Source organism: Theropithecus gelada, chromosome 5 (genome assembly GCF_003255815.1).
Source record: "Theropithecus gelada isolate Dixy chromosome 5, Tgel_1.0, whole genome shotgun sequence".
Lineage (NCBI taxonomy): Eukaryota > Metazoa > Chordata > Mammalia > Primates > Cercopithecidae > Theropithecus > Theropithecus gelada.
Window position 1 is genome coordinate 97,300,049 of NC_037672.1, and position 21,483 is coordinate 97,321,531.

The 21,483-nt window shown below is 40.0% G+C and overlaps 1 protein-coding gene across 2 annotated transcripts in view; it reads left to right on the top strand.

The window, feature by feature from the left end:
• Positions 1-613: 613 nt before the first annotated feature.
• The window catches only part of DAPP1 (dual adaptor of phosphotyrosine and 3-phosphoinositides 1), a 53,535-nt gene continuing 32,665 nt past the window's right edge, over positions 614-21,483 (top strand). For both annotated transcript variants that reach the window (XM_025385270.1, XM_025385271.1), the window contains exons 1-2: positions 614-807; positions 19,700-19,822. In XM_025385270.1, the coding sequence (XP_025241055.1) occupies positions 707-807; positions 19,700-19,822 (224 nt within the window). In that variant the 5' untranslated portion in view covers positions 614-706. The remainder of the gene's footprint in view (positions 808-19,699; positions 19,823-21,483) is intronic.

Consider the following 21,483-nt stretch of genomic DNA (forward strand, 5'->3'; position numbering starts at 1 on the left):
ACTGCAGGAGTTCTAATATGCCCCATTAGGTGGGCACCAGAATGGCCCCTTGTAACTTTTTCCTACCTTCTTCTCTCCTAATTCTTCTTCTGTGGAGGAAACAATAATTATCTCTGAATCATCCCTATTCAGAGAATCGAGGATATATTAGAAGATCTGGGTAAACAAGCACAAATATTACAAAAGTACTAAAACAGCAAACTTCGGGGTTGAACTTGTGGTTTGCTTCTGTTTTTTCTACCCACTCTAAAGGTGTTCCTGATATAGAAGCTTCCTCAGTGTTCCCTGTGTTGGTGTGTAAGACAGAAAGAAGATTGGTAAAAGAGTGCACTCATCCTCCCCTACAAACCAGAGGCTGATCGCATTAGGGAGAAGCTAGGGTTTGGCCTCACACAAGCAGTTTGCACTGTTGTCCAATCCCAGGTGGGGTGACCGCCTCTTCATTTCCTTTGATAGCAACTGCCTGTTGCGTGATGCAGTGTGGGTGTCCTCAGAGGTAACTACCTAAGTTTGCATACTTCCTCACTGACAGAACACTCCTGCCAGTGCCTCCAGGCCAGGGTGGTGGTGTTGGTGGGAGGAGTAAGTAACCAAGTTTCACTTCCTTGCCTTGGAGACTCAGAGCCACAGCGGGCTGCTGTCTCACAGAGGGAGAGGGTGGCAGGAGCAGCCGAGTTGTCTCTCTCTGCCTCTGTGAAGGGCGCGAATGGGCAGAGCAGAACTTCTAGAAGGGAAGATGAGCACCCAGGATCCCTCAGATCTGTGGAGCAGATCCGATGGAGAAGCTGAGCTGCTGCAGGACTTGGGGTAAGGGAGCAGATCTCCTTTCAAAGTGCCTAGTGGGTGGACATTGACTCCGCACTCCCACCTTCATGCTTTGGTTAATGACTATCTTCAGCGCCTTGTTGCCCTCTGCCACTTCAACTGTTTATTTTTTTCCACTTTATTCATTTGTATCTGTTAAGTATCTTCCTGTTTGGGGCTAATTCCATTGCAAAAGCCTGCATTATTTTTCTAGATGTGAAAACAAGTAGGTTGAGAAAATAGAGAAAAAAATCAAATGCTGGACATTCTTTGAGAAGAGGGACAGAATTGGGATATAGAGGTGACGTTGCCTGACTTCCTTGATGTTGCTCTGGTTTGTGAATACATGTGTTGTTCAAGAGTTTCCAGCACTGACCCAGGGACAGTAAAAGGACCGTGTTGCTGGTAAGATAAACAGAAAGCCTACCCTACTGTAAGGGAGAGGGACTTTTTCAAAAGATAGAGAATGAGGAAGTTTCTGCAGTAGTCTCACTTGTATGTTTCTTTCTCCTGATACTGCATTTGGGAGTTTTATATTTTATGTATGTCCAGAGGGCCAACTTTGAGCCTTTCAATACCAACAATCCACGAAGAGGATAAAATTTCTTCTTCAAACAGGTAAGCATAGGTAGGTGGAGTCATTGGAGCTCTGTCTTTGAGAAGTGACCCAGATGACAACTCATCCGGGTATTTAATAAAAGAAGCAAGTATTACACAAGAGAGGAATTGGGGATTTCCTAGAGAAACTGAACCTTCTGCCTAATGCACTGGGAATATCCCAATGAGGGTGTCTTTGGCACCTGTGCATGAGGAGAGGTAAAACCTGTACCTTCTGCCTGAGTAAATAGCTCTAAATCTTCATAACAATCCAATGACATGGGAGCTGTTGTCATCTTCATCTTACAAAGGATGAAAACAAGCACCAAACAGGTTTGAATAACTTGCTTGCTAGTCACACATAAATTACGTAGCAAAGCTGGGCATCCAACCTGCCACAGGTTATGTCCTAAACCGAAGAAAAACCAAAATAGAATTGAAACCTCTCTGTGTTAAGGCTGCAGAGATTGTATCTTTTTATGTTGTATTACTGTAAAAGTTTATCAGTGATTCCTGTCTTTAGATTATAAAACTGAGGTCTCGGAATTGAACTCTACTTTCATTTGGCAAATCAGATAAAACAACTGGAATTTTCATTAAAGAAAACTCCCCTTATTAGGAAGCCAGAGCTCTAGAATCTCTCTATCCCTCTAGAATGAATCCCCAAACAGAAGAGGCAAAGGACCCTTCTGTGAGCATCCAGCACAGTTTTCACCAAGTCCAAATGCTGAAGCTGACCTGTGGCCCGCAGTGCCTTATTGAACCATTAAGCTACAATGCTTTACATGTTCTGTTAACTGATTCCCAGCCCACTGTAATAGAAAACCCCAAAGGAGGAGACAGAAGAATTTATTCAATTCTGGTCGTTTAGTTAAACAAACAATCCTAGAACCCAGAGTCCGTGGTTGAGTACTGTGGGAACACGCTTAGATGACAAAGATGAATTAGATGCTGTCTCTGTGCCCCACCACGATGCCAATAGCAAGAAGCAACTACAGGTGAACCCCATGGGGGAAATAGGACTGTGGACTGTGTCTTTCTTCCATGTGCAAAGAATCGACATTGAATACAAAACCGAGTCACACCACTTCCCTGCAAAAAAAGGATACATTCGTGTCCAGATTTCCCTATTTCAGAAGGCCTGAACAATTATTAAACATGAGGATGATTTCTATAGCAATGGGCAACCTGCAGGTATCTGGGAAAACTGCTCTACAGTCCAGGTTCTTGACCTTGGCTGTGCTCTGGAACAACCCAAGGAGCTTTTTCTTTTTTTTAAAAAAAAAAAAACAAAAGAAACAAACAAAAAAAACCCACTCCTGACACCCAAACCACAGACTTGACAAATGATTTCAGTATCTCTGAGGGTGGGCGTTTTCTTGTCAAACTCTCCAAGTAATTCCAAAGTGAGACCCTAGGTTGATGATCACTGCATAGAATATGTATCCACCAAATGCATTAGGTAAATGTCTTATTTTTCGTTTTAAGTCTGTTGGGTGTGTACTTGAATCTTAAAAGTACTAATAAATGTTGATATTTTGTTTATTGGCTTAGGGGCGTTTCGATTAGCAACTTTATTAAGGTGTATTTTACATATCATAAAATGTACCCGTTTCAAGTGTACAATTCAAGACTTTTGACTAACTTTACAGAGTGATACAACTGTCACCATAAATCAGTTTTAGTACATTTCCGTTCTCCCTACATCTCCCATCTCAGATGTAGGGCTTCTTTAAGCATACTCAATAGTGTGCTGGAAAAACACCTGGGGTGAGTTGAGGGGTGGAGAAAGCCCTGATTTCAAGAATTTGCCTAATTCCCTGGTATAAATACTCCCACTATAGACAATTTCAAGCTGCCAACAAGTTAACATCATTGAATTGAATATTTCATAATCAACTTGTGCCAGTACTTGCCCCTGCAGCACCTCACTGATACACTTTTTGTAGATAACAATTTGAGAACCCTTGACAATGACTTGTTGCCTCTGCTAGAATACTGAACGTAACTCAAACATAATATTGACTTTTTCTTTGAATCTTTAGCCACTGGTGAGATAGAATCTCTACCAAACCTTCTGATTAATTTAGTTTCCAAAACCTCCTTAAAAACAAAATGATTTAATGTAACTGATAGATAAAAGTTGGCTGGTTTTAATGACTTAATTTTTCAATTATTTTGCAGAGGTTATTTGGGTAGTGAGATAAATCCTTATGTTTATATTTTTGATAGACATAAACAGATAAGTTAGTGGTTAAATTACAGAAATATCAGAAGTCTTTGTTCTTGGGCATCTGTTTTTTTCAGGCTCTGGAATATGTAAATCCTGTAAATTGAGCCCTGAACTGCAGCAAATCCGTCACTTGCCTTTCTAGGACATATACAACTTGCTCAGAGTACAGGTTTATTATTTTCTAAAATACCTAAATCAAGCAACACCATGCTTTTCCATGTCTCATTTACACAGTGTCAGCCTAAAAACGTTAATTTTCTTTCATCTAAAATACATTCATGTGTCCAGAAGCAAAGGAGAAATAAAACCATCTTAAATTGTTGCTCAGCTTCGCTTACACTTTGCAGGGGAGGGTACGGGCTTAGGGGGAAGAGGGGTGTGGGGAGGGCAAGAAGTGAGGGGCATGGAGAATCGGGGGAGAGGAGGGAGGTGGACCATGAACCAGGAGATGGGTCAGGCTATTTGCTGCTTGCAAAATGAAGAGATGGCAAAATTAAACAAGTAACAAATACTGGAGATATCACCTAAGTAACAAACTGGTAAAGAATAACTGAAAATTCCAGCGATTCTTTGGCTTTAACAAAGGTTACTATACTATTTCTACATATAGCTCTATATAAGTAGAAACACAAAAGAAATAACATAAAATGAAAATATTTTAGCATACTTTACAATTAAATATTCAAATGATCTAGTCAGTTGTAACTCCATGTGAGAAACATAATAAACATTCTCTTTTTTAGATATTTTCTCAAATTGGAAGTTGTATAAGAAAGTGCCAGTGTTTGGCTGGGTTGACCAGTGCCAAATAACTAGATTCTAAGCTCTGAATATTTAAATTAATTGACAGCTAATTCTTCACATATGAGAGAAGGTTAGAGTAGATCATGGAGCAGCAAACCTTTTTATATAAAGGTCTGCGTAGTGAACGTTTTAGGCTTTGCAGGCCTTACAGTCTCTACCTCAACTACTCACATCTGCTGTTGTGCAAAAACTACAAGAGAACACAGAAACAAATGACCGTGATGGTGTTCAAACAAAACGTTATTTATATACTGAAATGTAAATTTCATGTAATTTTTATGAGTCACAAAATAGTCTTCTATTTCCCCCAAGCATTTCAAAATGCACAGCCATTCTTGGCTCCCTAAAACAGGTATCTGGCAGGAATTGACCCTCAGCTGGTGATTTGCTGACCCAAGGAATAAATTATAACAAATAAAATGAGCCCCTATTATAAGGCAGGCATTTTGTAGACACTAGCTCTCATCTTCAAAAGGCACTTTACATAGGAAGAGACTCAAGAGCAGAAAAATCAGGTTGCCTACAGTCTCGGAGAGTCTGTATTCAAAACCCATGCTGACTTCACAAACCAGGTTGTTTCCCTGCTGTGATAGTCCTGATTTACTGACCACCTACTATGCACCAGCACCGTGCCATTCACATGCATAATGCCATTCACAAGAACACTTTCAATACGATATCACCATACTCATTTCATAGATGCAAAAGGTGACTTCAATAAGCTAAGTATACAATCCAGATCACAGACTTTGTAAGTAGTGGAGCTGAGAGACACACCTAGGGACTTACCCCAGAGCTTTCCACTGTGTGGTGCTGCTTTGTAGAGCCCACTGGTCAAAGGTATATATTCTAATCATGACAATTTGTAATTATTGGATGCTTGCCATATGCCAAGCACTAGTTTAAGCCCTTTGCCCAGATGAACTTGTTTAATTCACACATTGCTGTGAGGTGGGTATTATTACTAATGTCATCCCCATTTACAGATAAGAAAAGTAAAGAACTGAGTTTTAATCACATGCACAAGTTTCCATTCTAATATACCTTCAAATCCAAGCATTTTGCTCCAGAGCCTTCATGCTTGATGTAAACTAATGTAACCATTAATGTAAACTGGTTTTCATCAAATTTCTCTCATCTTATTATACAAGTACATGTTCGTAGTGCTTATTATAAACTGAGAGAAGCAAAGAAAGTTCTGTGACTATAACAAAGTTTACTGTAAAAGACATTATTCTTTCTATTCTTCACATAATATACATACACATGTACACAAAGCCAGGCCAGCATCCTAGTTAATCAGATGTTATTGAATTTTGTGTAGATTTCATTTTCAGGACTAGAAAAATTTATTCAGCTAAGAAACGTATAGTAAAGTCAAAATTTCGGTGGAACCTGTTTACAGAGGTGTGACACCAACTACAGCAATACAGCTTGTTCCTCTTCTGTGCACAACTTTGTAATCTTGGATTCTAAAAACGGAAGGTGGTTCTTCTGTGGTTGTATAATTAGTACGTAACTAGTGTACAGTTCCATCTCTTCTTAACTCAAGTGAATTTCCTCTTCAGTTGTGGTGTTTTTCTGTTCCTCCGAAAGGTGACTTACTTCTACTTACAAGGGGAAATCTGTCCCACAGATTGTCCATGTTGGGTGGAGTAACTTTGTTTCATTCATTCACTCTTCTACTGGGTCATAGATCTATCTGTTGAATGATGACGCCAGGCAAGGCAGCATAGTGGAGACGACAATAAAGAAGGCATGGCTGTGCAGAGATGGAGGATTCATATGCGTGTAGAGTTAGAATGCAGTGTTGTGCGGGCTGAGGGCTGTGACAGTGTCTAGATAAAACAACCTCCTATGGAAGGCTATTTCTCCACAGTGGAAGTGGAGAAGATGGCCTTGGAGCTGATATTATTTTTGTCAGTTGAAGTTAGAAAATGTGACATTTTCTACAGAGAAAACGGTATGAGTAAAGGCGTGATGGTAGCAAAATATGCAAGGATTCGGAATCAAAAAAGCTCACATGAACTCAAGCCCGCCCAGTACCCAGGACCCATCTGGTTTGTCAGCATTCAGGTGGTCTGGTTCTGGTCTCTACCTCCATCAGTCTCGTCCTATGAGAAGCTTCCACTTGACTTTTCTCTTGTAATTCTGCTTTCATGACCATACTCTTAGACATTTCGTTAAAGGCTGCATTAATTTCTGGCTCCTACCAACTCCCCTAGAGGATAAATTCCTATTCTGAGCCCACAGACTTCTGGTTTCTACTCCCTGATAGAGGCCTGCCTCTACCAGGAGCACAGGGCCCACTGCTGGGCCTTATTGGTGTTCCTTGCTCACCACCTGCTTCTCTATGCTCATGCTCCCCCTGACCCTGACCACTAGCACCTGCCCCCATTATCTGTTGTTAGAACTTCTTTGTTTAAAAAATGTTTATAACTTTAAAAAGCATAAGAGTAATCACTTGTTTTGATAACAGTATGATGGTTATGTAAAAGAATGTAACTTTTTAGAGATGCATGTTGAATTATTTAGGGTTAAAGTGTCAAGATATCTATAATTTAAAACTGCTCATCAAAAGACTCAAAATTAAATGTTGTATTAAAAATGTGGCAAAAGGTTAAAAATTCTTCTGCCTAAAATACGGGTATTATTTAAATGCAGTAACATTCATGCTATTTTTCTATTTTCCAGTATATCTGAAATTATTTATAATAAATAGTTGAAAATAATAGTTATATATTAATTATTAAAAATTAGAGAAATAAAGAGAAGCATCAAAATATAAAGAAAAGCACTAAAATGTCAGTCATGTACTACCACCTAAAATAACATTGTTCATCTCGATTCCAGTTTTTAAAAAATGTTTTACTGTACACACATGCACACATATACAGAGATTAAATTGTAATCATATAATATGTATAATTTTGCTTTTGTTTTTTGGTAGGATATTTTTCCATCATCTCCTTGATCTGTCTCCAAGTAGGCTCTTGTTTCCCTCTGAAAGCATGGATATTTGGGTTGATCTAGATTCCAGAGGGCCTAAAATAGATTTGGTCAGTGAACAAAGGTTTGTAGGAATGTGGAAGTACATAGTCATCATGTTTTGGTTTTAGGTAGATTAATCTGGTAGTTCAGCATGATGGGTGGCAAGGGGCTAGAGCCAAGACAATGAGTTAGTGAGGAAGTTTGCAGATTGGTGAGTAGGAAACTAGAGTGCCGACCTGGGAATAGTCAGGAAGGAACAAGGGTAGAATCCAGTCATTCCATTGAGCTAAGCAAAATAAGCGATTCATGTCCAAACAAAACTAATTCTACTGCTTTTGTGTACATTTTCAAAATGGTATCAGAGAAATTTTGAAAACCTTAATGTCTCACAAATATAACTCATTGTTTGCTTTGTCATTATAAATTTCTAAATTTTCCTGGATTTCATGTTACTGCTCCTAGAGTTCTGACTTATACAAGTTGATGGTATGTTTTGGGTTGATTCACCAGATAATCTTGAAACCATTTTGCAGATGTCGGTCCTGAGGTACTAAGAGGTTTGGCCACCTGCTTTAGGCCAGAGCACAGTAAACTCCTTTTAATGGTGAACTCCTTAGGAGCAGGACAGTGGGTTATTCATCTTTGCCTTCTCCACCCGAGCATACCACTTGATAAAGAGCAGATGTTTAAATGTTTGTTGAATTGCCCCAAGTTGAGTCAAGGCCAAGACCAGAACTCAAGCCTCCTGACTTAAGCCAGTGAGCTTTCCATTGCACCAATGCTGATGATGTACTTGCATCCATCACTTTCAGACTCAGTCCTCTTATGTCCGGCGGTTTTTACTAATGGAATAAACTGACATTGGTTAGAGGTATTGCCTGAACCATGGAATAGAGAAGAGATAACTAATGAAACAAGAATCTGCCTGTATTTTTTACAGACCCCTACAAGCTCTTTCTTGTAGCTGAAGCTTCCAGAAAGTGACCCTCTCTGTCTCCTATACTAGCCCACAATGGTAGGTTGTCAATGGCAACCACAGTTCGAAGACAATTACCCTGAACCAGCACTTTATGAGGTATAAGTTACAAGAGTAACCATAGTAAGCCCAGAGTCAAGCTTGATTTTACTTGAAGGTGAGCCCTCTTAAGAGAACCTCTGATTTTAATTCCCTGCCTAGTCATTCTAGACCTTTTCAAGGTTTTTTCCAGTCCAAATAAAATGGTCCCTGAGCCTCATTTACTGGGGAGCAGTGGTGCTCTTTTGGTCTTGCAGTCATTCCTGCACTGTGAAGGCTTCCCTGGGGACCGAACAGAAGGATCTCAGCACAATGAGATGCAGTTTTCACTCCTCCCCCAAGTTGTGGCTCTGTTCCTCAGGTCTGTCCATGTGACTTCCCTGGGTATGTTGGTCCATCTCTGAGTCAGGCTCTGTGGATTTTTCTTTATCTTTAAAGACACATCTTTGTCTTTCATTGTTTTCTCTGCCCCTGTCTCCTGGATCACTCTTTGGGTCTGCATGTGTGTTCCCTAAGTCTCTGTCCCCATGTGCTTCTGGCTATCTGTGTGAGCTGGCGGGTCTATCTTGATCTCTTGAGTTTTGTGTCTCTATCTTTCTATCTGTCTGTATGCAGCTCTTTGACTTTTTTGTCTCTGAGTCTTTGTGCCACTCTGTCTCTGAATCTCTGAGTCTCCATCTCTGTCTGTCTCTGTGTTTTCATCTTCCAGAGCTTCTTGCCTCATTCCTCAGACTTCTTCACAAACAGGTTCATCCTGATCCCAAACTACTACAGAATTCTCTCCTCCCTTTCAGTTTTGATTTCCATTAGCTGAGCCTTGACTCCCACCAAAAAACTTGGGACCTGCCTTTAACTCACAGATCAATGAGATATTTACATGCTCTGCCTCCATCATCACTCAGTTCTGTTTTCTAAAGGCTGGGGCAGCTGATCTCACCATTTAGCTCTGCTCTTAGCTCATGTGAACATGGGCATTTAGAAAAGTAATTTTGAAAGATACATCACAGAAACCTCCCTATTGGAGAGATTCTAAAGAATCTCTTTGGCCTCCCCTGTATATAACACTACACCTGTATGAGACCATGTAAGAACTTCCAAAATCCTTTATAAGGCCTCTGCTTGATTCTCTCTATTTGAACAGGTCCATTGCTATTATCAATGGAAAAATAAGCCCACACTTGTGAACATGTGACTTAACGGGCTTGTGTGAGCAACACCATCTTTCTTATATATGTCACGAACCAATTCGAATAGAAATTACAGCACTGGTAGCTCTTGAGTTACATAAGACACCCTAAACCCATGATTTCTAATGGCATAGAGGGCCAAATGCTTTACCTTCCACAAAATCAAAGTATCTAGCACTGACCCTATGAACAAATGAACATGAATGAAATCAGCAGCCAAGCAATCCCATGGAATAGTTCAAGTGGTAAGAACAGATTAACCCTTAGAGTGTGAATACCTAACAGATTCATCTTATGTTCTACCACCATTGTGTTCAGAAAGATTGTGAGGCTAAGTATAGGCTCAGGAAGAAAGACACATCAATTAGCTGTGCCATGTATCACCTTAGAGAAGGGGTGTGGCACATATGTTATGCATTTGTCATCTTTGGTCTAGATAGTTCAGAGGGGTGTCAGTGTCATATAAAAGTGAGAACAACTTTGAGAATGAAGAAATAAGAGAAAATTTTCTAAAGAAGAATGCTTTTGTTGGCTGTTCAACTCCAGGGCATTTTGGCTGCTTTCCCAGAATCAGGAATTTTTGTTCCCACTTTGGGTTGAAATGTATGTCCTCTTTATAACTCTGATGAAACAGAATTGAGGTTCTATTTCATGTATCTTTTCCAGGCAGGGAAAAATATATCAATAAATATGTGAATAATCTATAGACATGAGTTACTAAGAAATTTTGTCATCAAGAAATGTACTATCTAAATGGATGTGTGGCATATGTTTTAAAGTGCAAGATTGCTTTCTGTGTCCACCAGTTCTTCCAGAGTTATTTTTCATCACTCCCCAACAGGGACTCTGTGCTCCAGCTAGGCATTTGGTTGCCCGTATACACCAAGCACATGTCAACTCCGGTGCCTTTGCTTATGTCATTTCTCCTCTCAGAATGCCTCTCACTGCCTAATGAAACCTATATTCATTCTTCAAACTGCAGTTAATCATCTTCCTGCTCCATGAAGTTTTCCCTGATCATTCCAGCCCACTGTGAGCTCCCGTTCCTATGCTATAATATCTACTGTCCGCATCACTAAGATAGCAGCTATTTGGTGATTCTTCTACGTTAACCTGCAGATCCTTCTCTTTTCCATTCTGTTGGTACTGAAAAGTCACTTAGTACTTTGCTTTGCCCTTCTCTTCAGATGCCAAATTCTGTGAACTTGAACCGTTCACATTATTGAAGTGAATTAAAGTTTTCAGGCCCAAGAGTCCTTCCCATGCATGCTCCTCAAACTCTAAACTGCATAGCAATCACATGAGACTTAGCAAATTGAGGGAGGGGCCTGAGGTTGTGTGTGGTCCAGGTTGGCTGCTCATTAGCATCTCTTTTCACTTGGCATTTCCCAGTAGTAAAAAGTTTCTTATTGCACTTGATTTTAAAACCATCACTCTTATAAGTGCAGATGAGGAAAATGACCTAATTGGAAGTTTTAATCATCAGTAAGTCCAGTGTGAATCAGCTGCATGATGCAATTGTGAAGAAACTAATGCGATCTCAGGCTGCTTTATGTGTGCCCAGCAGCCAGAATAAGGGAGCTCCTGTGCTGCTTTGTTTTGCAGGTTAGAGCTTAACGTTGAGGTAGGTTTTTTAAGTTTGAAAGGTTTTCAGAGGAGATGAGGTCTCTGGGTGATAAGGTCCCTGGATGATAAAGGAACTGAAACCATGTCATAAAAGGAAAAGTTGAAGATGATAGAAAGAGAAGAATGTGCATTCTAAATGCTTTCAACTCTTTCTACATGTGTCATCTATGTAACTCCAAGGAGTAGCTCTGAAACCATCTGCTGAAAGCCATACAGCAAAAAAAATGGCAATTCAATGTAGCCCAAGAGTTTTCTAACCATGAATCATGAACATATGGACTGAGCTTGCCTATACAAGTACTGAGTTCCCCATCATTAGCAATATGTAGGCAAAGATTGGATGAGTCCTAAAGAGTTTAGAAATTATTCAAACACTGCGGTTGTGCATTTCTGACAAGATCCCAGGTGATGCTGATGCTGTTGGTCCATACTTTGAGTAGCAAAGCTTTGCATTGTTGTTCAAACACCGGGTACAACCCGTTAGTAGGCTTAAAGTGAATTTAATGGGTCACATGAAAATTTGTTCAAAATAAAGAGAAAAGAAAATTTTCAAGTTAATAGCCTATAGAAAGATAGGTGTTATGTCCTGTAACTTTTTGTTTTGTGTGTGTGTGTTTGTGACATATGTATGTTTATATATACACAGAGTGATATAAAATGTATTTTATACTGTGAGTCAATTCAAAAAATTTAAAAGCCTCTCCTTTAAAGAACAGAACAAATGAGGTATAAAGTTAGATTAGTAAATTAAAACAATAAAACCCAATGGGATAAGAAACTATGAAAGTTCCACTATTCTGGAGCAATTTTCCAGAAGATTCTAGCTCAAAGAGGCCCCAGAATGAAAGGAAAGGAAGCTGAACTGAGGACCAGCTTTCTGGATCCAGCCTGTCTGCATTTTCTGTGGCTGAGTTTATTTTCTATATCTTACTAAAAGGCAGCTATGAAAATTCTTTAGTGGGTGGGTGTTTCCTAGTTTTTTATTGTATCATGGAAAGGATAATATCACTGTTTCCTTCAAGTTGAATTGCTGGTTTTCATAATCTTATAAACCCAGTACAAATATTCCTTTGGAGCTTGATTAGTCTTTTCTCTGTTGACTCTATCAGCCCTAGACATAATTATGGCAATGTGTGGGCCTTGGGGAAAATGGAGACTATAACATTCTTTCTAATAGGAGTTTCTTGCTCTTTTTTGCTTCTTCAGGGAAAATGAGACTAGAAGAATTTTTTTTTTTTTTTTTTTTAGTTTCAAAAAATGAACCTATTCCCAACTTCATAACAGTGTGTTCCTACCACTTTGCACAATGTCTAGCATATTCATAATACATTGTTTAATTTAGCAAATCTAGCTCATTTTTTTCTGTAAAAGTTAAAGAATTGCATAAAAAGTTTATAAAAGAAGAAAATTGTTCCAATACATGAAAATAAGAAGGTTTTCTGGCCAGCCGCAGTGACTCACACTTGTAATCCCAACACTTTGGGAGGCTGAGGTTGGCGGGTCACCTGAGGTCAGCAGTTTGAGACCAGCCTGGCCAATATGGTGAAACCCTGTCTCTACTAAAAATACAAAAATTAGCCAGGTGTGGTGATGCACACCTGTAGTCCCACCTACTCAGAAGGCTGAGGCAGGAGAATTGCTTGAACCTGGGAGGTGGAGGTTGCAGTGAGCCGAGATGGCACCATTGCACTCCAGCCTGGGTGACAAGAGCGAAACTCCATCTCGAAAAAAAAGGAAAGTTTTTTTCCTACGCATTCTTACTAGTCACCTTGATGGATGAGAAAACTCAGGTTGCTGCTTGCCAGGGGGTCACATAGTGAATAAGTTAAAAATTGTTGGAGCAGATGGACTACCTGAGGGAATGACCAGAGACAAAGGCATGGCCTCTCCTCACCAACAACTATAAAAACTTCATTACCAATCACACTGAGAAGCTGAAAATAGTTTTTCTATACTATCGAGAATTTTTTTAAAGTGTTCTAGATGAAAGACTTAATTATCATTCCATTCCCTCTATAGGAAATTATATTATTAAATTATTACATGAAGAGACAATCAAAGACCAGACAGCAAAACTATAGAGAAAAAAATTATAAGGTTTGATTCAACAGTTAATTAATAAAAATAAGTTATTTTCTCTGTGTTGTGATGTTTGTGATATTTTTCAGTTTTTAAAATTTGTAATCTGTGATTTCTCATGTTAAATAAATATTCCTTTCTTTTTTGTAATTTTGTGTAATTTTTCTTAAAGAGACCTCTAGATTTTATAAGCTTCAAGACCATTCAAATCTGCCTCTTATTCCTAATAATTGGAATATTAATTTTTTTTAATTGAATATAGTTCTGGACCAGCACAGTGGCTCACACTTGTAATCCCAGCACTTTGGGAGGCCAAGGCGGGCAGATGACCTGAGGTGAGGAGTTCAAGACCAGCCTGGCCAACATGGTGAAACCCCATTTCTACTAAAAATACAAAAATTACCCAGGCGTGGTGGCACATGCCTGTAGTCTCAGCTACTAGGGAAGCTGAGGCATGAGAATTGCTTGAACCCAGGAGGCAGAGGTTGCAGTGAGCCGAGATTGTACCACTGCACTCCAGCCTGGGCGACAGAGCAAGACTCCATCTAGGAAAAAAAAAAAAATCTAATATAGATCTAATTATAGAAACTTTAAGGTCCATGCAATTAGATTTTATGTAATGAGCTATTGAACATGCATATTAAGCCACAGGTGGCTCTATAAACATCAAACAAGGAACTGTCAGTATCCAGCGCCACATATACAGCCTCAATGTCCTCCAGCTTCATCTCTCACCATGCCCAACTGTTGCCGTTCATCACTCACTTTGAATTCTCACATGACTGCATGATATTCTGATTCTCACATGACTGTCTGGCATTCTCTCACTTCTAGGCCTTTGCTGCTGCTATTCCCTCCCACGTTATATCTCCTTGAACAACTACTACTCCAAACCCCACCAGACTTCTAATGGGAAAAAGCCAAACTCTCTCTTCCTCTCTCTTTCTCTCTCTCTCTCAATCTTCACCTAAGTGCCTAGGCCAGTCCAAGTACTCAATAAGCAGTAGTTGAATAAATGAAGGAAAAAGACAAATTATTAACAAGGTTATCTCTGGAAGTTGGATTAAGGAAAAAATTAGCTATTTTCTTTTTTTCTAATTAAATTTGTAGTTACTCAATATAGAAATCTTTTTTTTTTTCATTAGAACAAGCTAAATTAGAAAAATCTGATCAAGCTAAAGTCCCCTTTGAACCAATTCTGGTTTCTTCTACAAAGAAAATCATACTTATGAATTTGGTATATATTTTTTTAAACTCTTATTTTATGTTTTTACATATCTTAATATTTAAGTGCATTTTTGTTGTTGATTTTTTATAGGGGAACGTGTTAAAACTAAGTGGTAGCATTTGGTGCCTGCAACTAGTTCTTCTAGCTTTACAATATATGTTGGGATCTATCAACTTTGGTGTGTGTGTATACATGCACATCTTCAGTGATTCTCAGTGGAAGGAGGGGGTTGTGATTGACATCATGAACAAGATAATTCTTGGTTCTTCAAGACTGTATCATTTGTAGGATGTTAAGCATCCCTGACACCCTCTCACAAAATAACAATAGCACCCCACCTCCCTGCCCTCATTATCTGGCAACCAAAAATATGCTCACGCCTTTTCAAACACTTCTGATTAACTTTTTACATAATCTCATCCTTTTAGCACTCAGCTTTATTTATCATCTCCATGTTGATGGACATTTAGGATGACTCTAGATTTTTTACTCTTACAAACAATTCTGCAGTGAACACCCTTGTTCATATTTTCTTCTGCTCACGTGTGGGTGTTTCACTAGGTGGAAACTAGAAGAGGAATCACTGGTCATATGTGCAGGTTCAGTTACACCCTATGTGCTAAATTCACCTCCAACTTAGACCCTTATCAACAATGGACAATAATAGCCATTGCCCAAATTCTCCAATACTTAATACTATCTAACCCTTTCATTATAACTGATCTGGTGGATAGAGAAAAATATCACATTATTGTTTTAATCTGCATTTCTCTGATTAACAGTGAGATTATTTATTTGAAACACATCTTTCCTCTTCTGAAAAACACATATACTTTCTCTTCTTTACATGTGTATATTTTGATTTTTACTATATATCCTTTATAATCAGAATAAAAGGTAATACACACTTAAAAAAAGAAAAACAGGTTATCTTTCAAGACCTATACAGATGTTGGCTCATTCATGGAATCTGATTTTGATCCTTCTTCTCAGAACATCTTCTCAGTACCCAACATCCCTTGGGTACTTTATTCTCTCTTGAATATCGTTTGCAATATGCTTGTCTTATCCTCCTGACTAGATTAATGGTTACTTGTCACCCAGTATGTGGCTTTTTCATTTTTGTTCCCTTTGACCTGCTTAGCACAATGCCTTGCATGGATTTGAAGCAATGATTGAAGGCAGAAAAGGTTGATTATGCGAAAACTACCAACTTAACTCTATTTTTAACTTTTATGGACACAGTCTTGAGTCATCCTTATCAAAACTGGACATATTTCTACAAAGGATACACAATGTCATTAGGATATATATTCACTCCCCTGGAAGAAATGCTCATCAGAATGTTCCTGGAAAGGAACGCTTAACTCAACTAAAAGGGGAAGTTTAGGTTTTTATGGAAAAGCTATTTGGGGAATGAAGATCCTTATTGCACCGTTGACATCATGGAATGTAGGTGGCTGCCTGGAAAGCTCTATACTGGGCTTACCCAGGCCCTGGAGTCTGTAGAATCCTGAAAAGGCAATATTGACTCAAGCAAAGCTGCCACCAAGGAATTGCAGTCTCCAAGATTTTTCCAGACTGCAGCATAGTGTGATTCTTCCTGCATTATATTCAAGTATTTCTTATGTATTTATGGTATATAGTTATTGTTTTTTAAGTTATCATTAAAACATTATTAGTAAAAACTGTTATCAGGGTATAATTAGATGTCAGAAGAATTCTATAAATGCTTTAAACACAAACTTCCAATTCTATTGAAAATAATCCAAAGGAATGTCCAAATCCTTTAAATGTTTTGGAATTTTACGAATCAAATATTGCTTTAAATAAACAACTGTTATCAGGCTATATAACTAGATGTCAGAAGAATTCTATAAATGCTTTAAACAAAAACTTCCAATTCTATTGAAAAGAATCCAAAGGAATGTCCAAATCCTTTAAATGTTTTGGAATTTTGCGAATCAAATATTGCTTTAAATAAACAATCTACTGGCTCAAACTGAAACATATGCTGAAATGTTTATTATAAAATTAATTATTGGCAAAATATATCTAAGTTTTAATAACCTTGTAGAAACTCCACCTATCAAAGAGAATTAGAATTTTGGCTTCAGTTGAACTTGAAGTTTATTATTGCTTCACTTACAATTCTTCCAATTGTTCTTTGAAAGCATTTTGTGGTGAACAGATTTGAACTTGTCTGGGAATCAGTTCAATGAATGGAGCTGCTTTGGGTAAATAGCTCTGTGATTATTCTTATAAAATGTGTTTCATGCCATTGCTTTCAGCTAGCAAGTATATTTCTAATATAGGATGAAAGCATCTCTGCCCCAAAGATAAAATTGCTAAGAAACATGCATTAGGAAATACAGATTTAGAAAATAGGTATCCTGGAGACTTATATAGAAACTTCCTTCCACAGATGCACTTACGTTTACTCTTTATTACTCAGGCTAAAATTTTATGCCACAGGGATGTCACAGTGGATGCCAGTGTGGTTCGTGACAGCAAGATCCCTTAATGCCAGAACAGGGCTATTCCTCAAAGCGTTTTTACAGTATACATACCTCTTTAATAGCATTTAGTTCATCACACTGACACTTGTATAATTGCCTGTCTCTTTCATCTTCATTGACCTAAACTGTGGTCCCTAGCAGTCAGCAACTGCCCCTGCTATCTAGCTTTCTGTTATCTAATCTAAATAAAAAGTAACAAAAATTATATTTGAGCAATAAGAAAATCATGCCACAGAGAGTAAACTGAAAGCTACGGCTTTGTGGATCTCAATGGCTTCCTGGTAGCAATTAATGCATACTAAGCACAGGCTTTAGGGAGCACATCACCCATGTTAATGTGTGCAGGACTCACAACTGGCCTATGCAGTATGCCTACTTGTCATACTATTTTATTTATTTATTTATTTATTATTATTTTTTTGAGACAGAGTCTCGCTCTGTCTCCCAGGCTGGAGTGCAGTGGCCCGATCTCGGCTCACTACAACTTCCGCCTCCCGGGTTCAAGCGATTCTCCTGCCTCAGCCTCCTGAGTAGCTGGGAATACAGGCATCCGCCACCACTCCCGGCTAATTTTTGTATTTTTAGTGGAGACGGGGTTTCACCATATTGGCCAGGCTGGTCTTGAACTCCTGACCTTGTGATCTGCCCACCTCGGCCTCCCAAAGTATTGGGATTACAGGCTTGAGCCACTGCGCCCGGCCTTGTCATACTATTTTAAACATGAGAATCAAAGCTCAGATTGGTTAAGTAACATGTCCAAGGCCATACAGCTAGTAAGAGGTACCAACTGGATTGGAATCCAGGCAAAGCAACCCCCGGGGCCACAATCCTAATCATCACATTGCATGCCTCTATGACATCGTTTAAAAGAATGTGAATGACCTGTCATTGGAGAAAAGAAAGATGGTGCAGAGCAATATGCCTAGAAAATAAAAAGAATAAATAATGCTCTTATGTTTGTAGAATCAGGAGTGGGGGTACACACCCAATGCCTCTAGATATGTAGACAATCTTTTTTTTTTTTTTTTTTTGAGATGGAGTCTCGCTCTGTCACCCAGGCTGGAGTGCAGGGGCGCGATCTCGGCTCACTGCAAGCTCCACCTCCTGGGTTCATGCCATTCTCCTGCCTCAGCCTCCTGAGTAGCTGGGACTACAGGCACCTGCCACCATGCCTGGCTAATTTTTTGGTAATTTTAGTAGAGATGGGGTTTCACTGTGTTAGCCAGGATAGTCTCAATCTCCTGACCTTGTGATCCTCCCACCATGTGTAGACTATCTCTTAAGAGGAAGCACAGGAAAATGGTTACCATGGTGTCCTCTAGGAAAGGAGCAGGGAGCCTGAGGGCCAAAGGTGAGGAAAACATGTTTTGCTATGTCTCCTTTTGGACAAGTTGGACTTTTTTTTTTTTTACCATAGATATATATTACCTTTTCTAAAACACAAAGATCAATTTGAATCTCCTTGTGGCATTCCCTAGCTCTTCAGATGTTTGTCAGGCTGAAACAGTACTAGATGGCATTTATTTCATACTATAATTGCTTCCATCCAGCTTCGTTTCACTCATGACAATAGACTTTAGTATTATAGCTCAGAGGTTAAGCCATGAAAAAGTACCACACTTGAAAAAGAGTGTGAGAAAACAAAAAAGAAAAAAGGAAGAGGCAAGTTGTCAAAGCCTATTTTGACTTGGACTTTAAACCAATTCTGATTACAAAGCAACACTGTATTAGTTTGTGAGGGCTGCTATAACGAAGAACCACAGCCTGGGCAGCTGACTATAAGAAATCCATTGCCTCATAGTTCTGAAGGCTCAAAGTTGGAAATCAAGGTGTCAACAGGATTGGTTCCTTCCAAGGGTCATGAGGGAGAATCTATTCCCGGTCTCTTCCCGTGGCTTGCAAGTGACTGTCATGTTCATGTGGTGTTCTCCCCATAGGCAAGTCTGTCTCCTGATTTTCCCTTTTACAAGAGGAAACCAGTCATATTGAATTAGGGTTCACTCTAATGACCTCTTTTTTTTTTTTTTGAGATGGAATTTCACTCTGTTGCCCAGGCTGGAGTGCAATGGCATGATCTTGGCTCATTGCAACCTCTGTCCGCCAGGTTCAAGCGATTCTCCTGCCTCAGCCTCCCGAGTAGCTGGGATTACAGGTGCCTGCCACCATGTCAGGCTAATTTTTGTGTTTTTAATGGAGATGGGGTGTCACCATGTTGGCCAGGCTGGTCTCAAACCCCTGACCTCAAGTGATCTGCCTGCCTCGGCCTCCCAAAGTGCTGGAATTACAGGCGTGAGCCACCACACCCAGCCATGGCCTCATTTTAACTAGGTAAAGACCCTGTCTCCAAACAAGGTCACATTTTGAGGTACTGGGAGGTTAGCCCTTCAACATAAGAACCTTCAGGACACAATTCAACCCATGTCACACTACTACTAGTCAACTCCGTGCTCTCCTTTCAACCCCACCCAGCAATTTCCTTGTCCTGATGTTGAGAGCTGAATCTCTGGGCTACTTATCTTGAAGAATGTTGCTAGCTAATCTTTGCGAGGAAAAGCCAGTGCAGGGGAGTCATGCCATGGTTTGGCCTGAGTGAAAGCGCTGTTCCCTCTTTTCTAGGTGGTATCACGGCAACCTCACACGCCATGCTGCCGAAGCTCTTCTCCTCTCAAATGGGTGTGACGGCAGCTACCTTCTGCGGGACAGCAATGAGACCACTGGGCTGTACTCTCTCTCCGTTAGGTAAGGTGCTTCAGGGCTCTATGACTTCAGCATGGGCTCCTCTGTCACTTACTGACTTTATCATCACTCAAACTGTCAGATAGCAAAACTTCCCAATTCCTGTTAGACCACCAAGTTAAAGGATTCCAAACTCTAAATGATAAAGGTATAAAAACATTCCTGCTCCATTCATTAGCAGGAAAAAAATTGTTAGAGCTGGAGGAGACATGAGGAATTATTTGATACAAACCTTTCATGGGGCTGTTGAAGAATCTGAAACCCAAAGCGGTGGAATGTCTGGTACCCCAAAAATCAACAATGGAAACAGTGCCAGAATCCAGATTCCTGACACCTGGCTGAGTGCCCTTTTCACATTCCCTGATTTATCTGTAAATGCAGAATGGATTTATGACTGTACAGCTTTCATAGTCACAACCTCAAGCAGGTAATATGCAACTTTACAATTTTTCCTATAGTGGGCTAACTTTTCTTATTGAGTCTCCATTTCTCCCAAATGGTAAGAAAGTTAATCCAGTCCCCACCAGGTTCATCCAGGCAATTGCAATCATTGTCCAGACCTTTTAGGTCCTCCCCACCCCACACCCGCTTCTTCCTGGCTGGCACCCCAGATCAGAGAGGCTGACCGAGCTTCTGGTAGTCAGGGGAGGTGGCTGGTTCTCAGCCAGGATCTGACACTCTGCCTTCCACTGACATGTAGCAAGTTTTCTTGGGTTCTTAGGCACTTCTCCATGGATTAGGCAGGGGATGTGAGGACTCCATGAAATTTCCCTCAGCCACCCACCCATTAAGCTCAAACTGTTATTGTGTTACCGTTCTGATGGCACTTCCATATCCCATGGAGAGTCACTCTTCCCTTCGTAGTGCAGTCCCTCAAGCTAATCTGGCCTCAGAGGCTCTCTCACTTCTTTCCCACTCTGCACGGTCACTACTTGTCACTAACTCAGTAGCAGCATTCACACTCTGTCTTTGGGCTCCGGGCCTTGCCTCTATATTCATTTTCTATGCTACATAACAAATTATCAAAAACTTAGGGACTTAAAGTAACACAACTTGATTATCTCAGTTTCTGGCTGGATTCTCTGTCCAGGTCCTGCCAGGCTGGAATAAAGGTGTTGGAGAAGGTTGTGGCTCTGATCTGGCATTTAGTGTCTTTTTCCTTCATTTTCTCCTTTCCTCTTCATTCTTTTTCATCCATTCCCTTGCTGCCGTAGAACTGAGGTCCTCATTTTCCTTTTAGCTGTCAGCCAGAGGGGCATTCTCAACTCCGAGAGGCCACCCACAGTTCTTTGCCACATGGCCCCATGGCTGTTTACCACATCGGTGTTTGCTTTCTTGCATGCCAGCCAGAAAACACCTCCCTGACTTTTTCTTCGATGAGCAGCCAGAGAAAACTCTCTGTTTTACAGGGCTCATGTGATTAGTTTCAGGCCCACTCAGATAATGTCCATATCTTAACATCAACTGACTTGGGACTTTAAGGACCTGCAAAATCCCTTCCCAGTAGCATGTAGACTAGTTTTGGATTGAATAATTGGCATAAAGTGTGTACTCCACGGGCTGGGACTTGGGGTCATCTTAGAATGCTGCCTGCCACAGCTCCCATTCCTGGAACAGTGAAAATCTACAGGCCTACTTGAAGTGGGTGTGCGAAATAGGTAGAG